Here is a 9,258-nt window from a genome sequence, read left to right as displayed (position 1 = left end):
AATATTACATGAGCAACATAAAATCTATAAACAAGCCAAGCACAGTTCAAGGACTAAATATGAACTGCTGTGTTCAAAGGGGCTAATGTTATATAGGAATCTGCTGAAAGGACATTTCTTTAACATTTTACAATTATAAATCATTTGATATTGTGACGCAAAGATAAAAAGGCATTTAGTGTTTTAAAATGCTCATATTCTCAATATCCTTAGTCGCAATGTTAAATCAAGGGCTGGATGTTCAGGGCCAGTGACGTCCATATGAGCGTGAATTTCATGGTTGCAATGAAGTAAGAAATGTTCTTCAAGAGTCGTCATGAAAGTTAACAGGTAAAAATCAGGTCCCCCAAATATATTGTCACTTACAGATAAAAAGGAATTCAAATTCTAATGGAAAAAACACCGTTGAGAAATCAAACTCTCACTCTAGAATGTATGACATGTATTTATTTGATGCAGAGTATCATGAATGTCTTCGACAAAAGGTTCTAGATGGTTGAAGTTGAGACGCAGCAAACAGACATTGACAAAGAGCAAAGTTCAGAAAATCTTTAACAAGCGAGTAGCATTTTCTATCTGAAATCTATCTCAACACCTACGCAGAACACTGTTTAGGGTCCAGGGTTTGAGTGACGGGCGTCTGACCATCCAGGGCGGCCCGACAGCCCACTGAGCTCGCCCCCCTCCACTGGTCCGCAGGGAGGGTCAGGGCACTGGTCCAGCTGTAGTGGCCGTCCTTCCCCAGGACCTTAGGGCTGTCTGACACCCCTGCGGTCCTGCCCTGGCCCCCCACCTCCCAGCCCAGGCTCCAGGTTGGGGGGAGGCCCCCGCTGGCCACACACACCAGTGTAGCACTGCCCTGCTCCAGCTCCACACTGGAGGGGGGGAGGACGCTCAGGGTGGGCGGCACCACACCCACTGGAGGAGAGAGAGCAGAGAAGTGGGGATCAGAGTGCAAAAGTAAAATGGAAGAAATAGTGAGAAAGGGAACTTCAAATAAAATATAAAAAAATTATTTAATAATATATTCATTCAGTCAACAATTAAGATATCCCTGAGGTAAACGTGGAAAAGGTATGAATGAGGAGGTTGAAGGGATGATACAAGTGATGATCCATTTTCTGGACCATCCCCATCTCTCTGACTCCCTTTTACCATATTACAACTACTGAGCTGTGACATAATATCCTGGACTATATTGTTAATTTAATCATTTTGGCGTCATTTGCTTTGATTTTTTACATGCATCCATGGACAGAAACTAATCAGCAACCACATACAGAGATAATTCTAATTCCCCCTCTCTCCTCGAATTAGTAACAACAAAGAGCTTTTTACGATCCCATCCTTGGTTGCCAAGTTTCTGAAATCAGATGAATTAAAAGTAAAAGTCATAATAAAAAGTAATGTAACGGTTGTTATCAACCAAGATCAATAGATATTACATTCAGCACTAGATTTCCTTTTACACTGTGTTTTCAACTGTTCTCAAGGAAACAAACAATAAAGTGTAAACCAAGAAAAAAAAAAAGTACATTTTATATTATTAAACTTAATTTCATGTAAAGGTAGTTTTTGAATCAGAAGGAATAAATATCTTGTACTTACAGTCAAGGACGACTTTGGTGCCTCCTCCAAAAGTCCACCACAGTGATACAAAGTCATTCAGTGGCCGTACAAAAACCTCCCACACACACAAAGACACATCCAAGTAACACAGAAACTGTCCCACTGAGTCACAACAAGACCCAGAAAGTTATTCGGATTTTTATTAGTTGGATCAAATTTTGTTCAGTCGTAATAAAATACCTTTGGAGGCTAATTAATAAAAAATTGTTCCACTTTGATGGAAAGTTTATCAGCACCTTGAGAAACTCCTGTTTCCCCCCAGTGATGCTTCTGTTTTGCCATTTAAAGTATTGTTTAAATATATATGTATCATATATTGAATTAGTTATTTTAAACTTTAGTCATTTTGGTCATTTTGCAATTCACTAAAGTTTCTCATTAAAAAGTACTTCATACAAACCATACAAGCCATGAAGTATAACCTGTGTGAAGTTTATAGATCCAAGTGTCTTATCAAAGTATTTTGGTATTCCAAACAGTGTGTTGATGAATACTAAGACAAGACTTTAATTCTCCCCGATGAACCTAAAGCTCCGTCTGCTGAGCGCCAACAGATCATTTGCATCGAGAAGAGCTTTGCATGTGTCAACTGTCGCTCTACAGCCCCGATACCATGGCAACCATGCATCACAGCACCATCTTTCTCTGAACACTGTTCTGCGGTTGTTCAAGTGGACTTGTCAAAACAAATTTTGTGTCCCGTCACCTCTGTAGTTTCTTCCTTTTCACCACTGACAGTTGTTTTTTTAAGTAGCAGTGTGACTCCGGGGATGGTCGCTCAGGAGGTAGAGCTGGTGGTCTAGTGATCTAAAGGTTGCTTGTTTGATCCCAGGCTCCTCCTGCTAGCATGCTGTAGTGTCCTTGAGCAAGACACTTAACCCCAAATTGCTCCTGATGGCTGCGTCGCTTTGGATAAAAGCATCTGCTAAATGCAGTGTAATTAATGACTCAACCTCCAGTTATGCGGTGAACTCAGTTGTGGTTTAATAACAGTAAATAACATTCATGATAATATTTATTTGTACCACAAACTTCATTCATAGACTGCAATTCATGATAAAACAAATTATATTTCAAATGAACAACGATAAATAGTGCGCGCTACGGGACGTTTATCCTGGCCCTGACGCAGGACTCTGTTGACGTCATCCGCCAGCAGGTGACGTTTTCACAACGTCACACTGTGCTCCTTTAATTTGGAAGATACAAATGTGTCCACTGTCGCCTACCCGGTGCCGCCGTAATGTTCAATGTGGGGGAAAAGTAATTTGAGCTAATGCATTAAAACCGTGTGGTTACAAAACGGATGAGAACTAGTTACACTACTACGTCAATTTATTTCACTCTGGACTGAACTCAAGGTACCGACAGTCTATAAACAACATATTTTCCTCTGACAAAACCCAACAGTGCGCACCTTTGTTGGCGTTTTGTTGCCGTTATACCACCCACTTTCTGGCCAAACCGGTGCCGCGGCCGCATCGCCACAGACGGTCCTCGGGAGCCGCCATTGTTGTTGTTGTTGTTGTTGTTGTTGCTCCGACGTGCGGCGCGCTCTGCCCGCCCCCTCGGAACAACGGCAGCCTCCGATTGGACCGTCGCCAGACCTCGCGGCCCCACGGCGGAAGGTCCCGCTCTCGCGAGACTATTGCGGTTGACGGAACGAGTAAAAAATTTTTTTAAAGAAAATAAATAAATAAATAAAAACCAGTCTGTTGGAATGGCGTCCGTGCGCCGTCCGTGCGCCGTCGGTGCGCCGTCCCCTTTTCCAACAGCGATGCAGCATCCACACACCCAACCCCTCTTTTACACCGCCACAGCCTGGCGGGGGTGGACTTTGTGATAAATAAAGAAAACATCCACGATGAACCAAACTAACTTTGGCTTTAGCAGCGGGCGTTTCCTTGTTCTCGCGGCCGTGCCTCTGCGGTGCGGACTTCCCCACATTATAACTGCTTCTGTTTGCTCGTGTTTTTTGTTGTGTGTGTGTGTGTGTGTGTGTGCAGTCTTTCCACCGGTTTCGATTAGAATCGGTGTCCACTTTTGTTTCCCTCGAGGCTGCCCCTTTTTCCGAGGGATTTCCGCTTTTTATAAAAAATGATTGTCGCCAGAAGAACCTTAAAAATCATTCTCCGGATTGCATGTCAATTTTTGTGGGTAAGACTTGTAGTTTCACGGTTCACCGTTACCTAAGTGTAATGCATTTAAACAAAAAATAGTGAATAGTGTTGTTGTTTGTTTTTGTTTTTTTTGTTTTTTTAAGGTTCAATTTTATTTTCAAAAAGCATTTCGTTCATGTGTTGGACATTGTGTTTTCTTCAAGGTACTTGGGTACCAAAACAAATATTTTTTTTTATACAAAAGACGCATGTGATGTCTTTATGTTGGGTATTACTGTGCATATTACCCCATGACTGTGAGAGGAAGTGCGTGTGTGTGTGTGTGTGTGTGTGTGTGTGTGTGTGTGTGTGTGTGTGTGTGTGTGTGTGTGTGTGTGTGTGTGTGTGTGTGTTGGTGTGTGTGCGTGTGTGCGTGTGTGTGTGTGCGTGCATGTCCGTGTGCTCCTTGCGCCTATCCCATCCTCTCTGTTTTTGTGTTCGCGCGTTTCATAATTAAATCAATTCAATGCTCTATGAAAATCACAGTCCGAGAGCTTCCCGACAAAGGAAACTTAAGTCACGGAACTAAACAGAAGAACAAAAGTCCAAAGAGCGTCAGGGAGCGTCAACTTCCCCATGACTACTCACTACACTTGTGATTTTAGGCTGTTAAGATAGAAAATACAAAACAATATCAAAATGGCTATGAACATAAATGTCATTTAATTAATAGATCTGATTATAGTCCAAACTTCCACACCTGGCTATACTATAGTTATTTTGTATTATTTACTACAATGGTATAATAATGGTGAAGTTTAACTATTGATACTTTTGCTGGGGGTCCCTTGGAACCTCATGAAGGACCCCTGGGGGGTCCCCAGACCCCACAATGAGAACGACTGGGCAATAAGTACGTTTCAGTGGGTGTGGGATAGGGGCTCTTTTATGTCACAGGGACCTGGTGGCCTACACAAAACAATGAGTCCGATTAGAGATGGTTCAATTAGGCCGTGCATCATATCTCTGGAAAACACTAATCTCACAACCACTACACCTTTACCACAAGATGTGTTTTAGCCTCAAATAGCCATAATTACATAAATCTTACATTAGATCAAAAAACAACTATTAATAATCTTATGTTTGGCAAAGTACACCGTTCATACTGCCACTCTTTTTACCCCTAGTCTGTCACCTCTGTGTGGAGGATGAACATGTCTTTTTTTTTCTGCTCCCCACTTTCTCATTATTGCTGAAGTCTGAAAAGCACACATCAAACTGAAAGACAAAGCAGGTCGAAACACCCTGAAAGCATATCAAATGGACATCTACATTTTGAACTGTACAGTGTAAGCTCACAAACAGGGTGTCCATCGCTTCATGCCAGGTTGCCTTTTCACACCATACACATATCTGTATATTCTTCTGCACGTTTCAGGCTGTGGCGTTGGTTGTCGGCCTGAGCGGATTTTACCTTCTGTTGAACTACAGCCAGAGAAGCTTGTTCTTCTCTCATTCGTACATCATCATCCCAGCAATCCTTGCTCTCTCCAGCGCTGCGGTCCTACTGGTCAGCGGAGCGATTGGCTGCTTGGCGTCCAGAAAAACCTCCGCCTTTCTGCAGGGTCTGGTAAGGGACCATCGGTGTGCGTACTGTGGGAGAATTCTCACTGCGTGTTCGGTGAGGACAACCAGCCCGCGATAGGAAGACAAACTGGGAGTATTAAAGATATTTATACTGCAATAAAAAGACAAGGATACAGCCATGCTTCAAAAGAGTGATCTGATCAGTCTGCACCTGCTTCGGACGAAGAGGGTTTTATCCCGATGAAAGGTGTCATTTACAAGATTATGGCCCCTCAATCATATCCCCCAAGGTGTTACCCTCTTACAGTGACTCAAGAGTCAAACTCTGGTCACAGATACAATCTTATTATGCCATAAAGCAACCCACAAGGCTCTGTCAAGCCCCCCGGGGTTATCCTTATCTCCACACAAGCTGAAGTGAAGATGATGTGTGATCTGGTCTTTACAATACAGTAGGCATTATTGGAAAGAATAGTGTCTCTTCATACGAGCGGCTGGGAGACTCATTAAAAACCCCAAGGCAGTGGGTTTTAAAGGCTACGTAACATTAAAAAAAAAAAGGCTATTGTCCGATACGGAACATGTGAAACTTCATTCAAAGAATTGATCATCTGCATTTTTCTCTCACGGTACGCCCCAAGATTCACAATGAACATAACATTCCTATGCCATTCTAAGGATGTGTATCCCCCCCCCCTTTCTACAGTTTGTTTATCTGTTGGTTGTGGTGCTTTGTCTCGAAGGAACCGCTTCAGTTCTAGCATATTACAACTCTGGAAAGGTTTGTCAATAACATCTTGAATCTACTTAATACGCTTTCCGAATTTCCTGAGACATTCGGCAGGCTCTCCACGACTGTATTTAACTTTAACCCTTCTTGTTTTAGGTTGATTCAGAGCTATCCGCTATCAGCGCCGTGTTTCAAAATTACACAGGTAGCAGCCAAGACCCACGCTCTAGATCTGTGGATGCTACGCAACAAGAGGTGTGTGTGTGTGTGTGTGTGTGTGTGTGTGTGTGTGTGTGTGTGTGTGTGTGTGCGTGTGCATGCGTGCGTGCGTGCGTGCGTGCGTGCGTGCATGTTCACTTATAGTGTGTAATGTCCTTTTCAGAGTCGTGTTAAAATGCATGGGTGATCTGATTACAAGTATACAGCTATAAATACAGATGCGAACGGGTCCAATCATCCTAAACACATTCAGCGGTTGTGAAGAATGCATGTGACATCCTAAACACCCCACCCCCCGCCACACACACACACACACACACACACAAACACACTCCAAACACACCCCTAGAAAACCACTTGTTTCAAAAGCACTCACTGTCCTCTCTCCAGCTACTTAGAGCACTTTATGTCTAGATGTACTATTATTCAATGCTCTGATTGGGATTTTGACTGGGGAAAAAAAAGCCAAAACATCAGTGAAAGACAGCAAAAGCTTCTGCCCTACCACGAAGATGATCACTGCTTCAAATGTGACCACGTACTAATCCCAAAAGGCATCCAGGCAGTCCAGTGGATTACGGTTTTTTAATGGGTTTCAGTATAAAATGTGGCATCGATAGATAGATAGACAGACAGACAGACAGACAGACAGACAGACAGACAGACAGATAGATAGATAGATAGATAGATAGATAGATAGATAGATAGATAGATAGATAGATAGATGGATAGATAGAAGGATAGATTAAAAAAGTGAAATACACAAAAAACACACACGGTTAACGATACACAATAAAAAAAAAAGACAGGATAATGGAAAATAAACCTGAGAAATTAAAGGTTTAATCAGTATCACCTATAATATCATTACTGCACTATAAACGAGGACATTTCCAAAACAAATGTAGGACAGCTGCAGCGAAATGTCTTAAAAGGTATTTATTAATATTTTTAATAAGTAAATAAATAATATATATATATGTAATTATAAAGTATAAGTGTTTTCGAGTATTAATAACAAAAGACCTAAAGAAATGAACCACAGATTGGAACTCTGTCAGAGAAGATCATAGGACAAACAGATCAAATGCCCAGCCAACAGATTATTGTTTGTTGTAGTTTTCAATACGTTATTTCAGTATTTTGTGCTCCGTTCCATCTCAGCTGCAGTGCTGTGGCGTCCAGAGCTACAGGGATTGGCTGGCCACGCCCTGGTTTAACCGCAGCAGGGAAATCCGAGTTCCTCAGAGCTGCTGCAAGTCCACCTTCCTCTCCTGCAACGGGACACTGGAGCAGCCCTCGGAACTATACGCAGACGTAAATATGGAGATACACACACACACACACACACACACACACACACACACATACACACACATACACACACACACACACACACACATACTCCAAATCAGGGGCGTGTCAACAGATGGGCTGATGTGAGCATTGCCCACCCAGAGGAATCATCTGCCCATCCAATGAAAACTCTTAAAAAAATCACTGTTACAATACCTGTCAACCCTCCCGTTTTACCCGGGATTCTCCCGTATTTTACCCATCTCTAGTATTTTCCATTTTCTTATATTAAATATATTTTTCTGAAAAAGGGTCCTCTATTTCCTGACTCCTGTAATTGCTTCTGGCGCACAAAAACAGTTTCTCCAAACAAAACAGAAGAAAAAAATGTTTTTATTGTAGATGTACATTGAATAAAACAAATAACAAAAAAGCCCTGTGCGCAACGGGGAGACTTTCTCAGTCACTCTCTCTCACTCACTAGAAAAATTGTTGTTTGCTGAAATGGCGTTCAATGCAGAGCATTAGCATAAAAAAGCTCAACAGTCTGAAAATATTTTGAATAAAAAAAAAATAATATAATAATAAAATATAATTAAAAAATATAAATAAAATTGTAATAAAATACACACAAATATGCAAAATGTGATACTATGCACATGATAAATTATTGTTATGGGTTTAAATACATTATAAATATGAATTCTTGCTACTACCCTGATTCTTTCACAACATTTCATTCTCTCTCTCTCTCTCTCTCTCTCAGGGCTGTCAGGTGAAGCTGAAGGAAGCCATCCAGTTTGTACTCAGTCTGATCATATGGTCATCACTGCCTGTAGTGCTGGTGGAGGTGGGGAAACGCTGACTGTGCTGTGGGATCACATACACAAAATAACAGATTTAAAATAATGTACTGTTTTTCATAATGTTGGGAACATCTATTTATATGGTAAAGAGCGCTGTAAATAAGCAGTGCTCGTCCCTGAAGTTCAACGTGCCGCCCACAATCTAATATGTCTCGCACCACAATACGGCATACGTGACATACGCTGCCCTTTCCTGCTTCTTTTGATGCGATGCTCTGGTTCGATGCTATGTGCATTTCGTTGTCTCAGTCCTTGTACTGTGCAATGACAATAAAGTTAAATCTAATCTAAAATCGAATCTGATACTTGTTTACCTGGGTACTGTTGAAATGAACCGTTGATCATAATGAACTGGGGACATAACAATAGCAACGGTTACTGTTGAAACTGAACTTATTATCTTTTCTTCTCTCCTCATGCAGATTGTTGGATTTGTGACCATGGCCTTGATGATGAAAGAGCAGCCGTTACGAGAGTATCACATCCTGGACAGAGACTAGAGAGGCCGTGATAAAGACCGGGAGGCCAAACCCCACCAGTGAGGCTGACGAGTCCCTTTTCAGTGTGTACAAAATGTAAATTGTAATATCTGAGCCCCACTCCCGCCTAACAGAGTATATGTATTAGGAGTATGGAATATACTGTAACATAAAAATGATACAGGTAACAGATTCAATGAAAACAGATTGTCATAAAAGATTCTTGATTGGTTTGTAATAAAATGATCATACATATATATATGTATGTGTGATCATTGTATTAGAATTGTTTTTCTAAGCTGCGGTCTTTTTTCTTGTTTCAATCGTTTTTTCTAAAAAGATTTTGATCA

At 41.4% G+C, this 9,258-nt stretch overlaps 1 protein-coding gene across 2 annotated transcripts; it reads left to right on the top strand.

Annotated features, from left to right (window-relative positions):
• Positions 1-3,559: 3,559 nt before the first annotated feature.
• tspan37 (tetraspanin 37) lies at positions 3,560-9,053 on the top strand. 2 transcript variants are annotated; one of them, XM_080012662.1, is made up of 7 exons: positions 3,560-3,786; positions 5,170-5,361; positions 6,025-6,099; positions 6,205-6,303; positions 7,432-7,584; positions 8,330-8,413; positions 8,852-9,053. In XM_080012662.1, exons 1-7 carry the CDS (start codon positions 3,727-3,729, stop codon positions 8,927-8,929), a joined length of 741 nt encoding a protein of 246 aa, XP_079868788.1. In that variant the 5' UTR covers positions 3,560-3,726; the 3' UTR covers positions 8,930-9,053. The 2 variants fall into 2 exon arrangements, with proteins under 2 accessions (XP_079868788.1, XP_079868789.1); XM_080012663.1 differs by lacking the exon at positions 6,025-6,099.
• Positions 9,054-9,258: the final 205 nt, after the last annotated feature.

This window comes from Zeus faber (genome assembly GCF_960531495.2).
Source record: "Zeus faber genome assembly, chromosome: 13".
In the NCBI taxonomy this organism is placed as follows: Eukaryota; Metazoa; Chordata; class Actinopteri; order Zeiformes; family Zeidae; genus Zeus; species Zeus faber.
The sequence above is the reverse complement of the archived record's forward strand: the minus strand, read 5'-3'. Positions and strand labels throughout refer to the sequence as shown.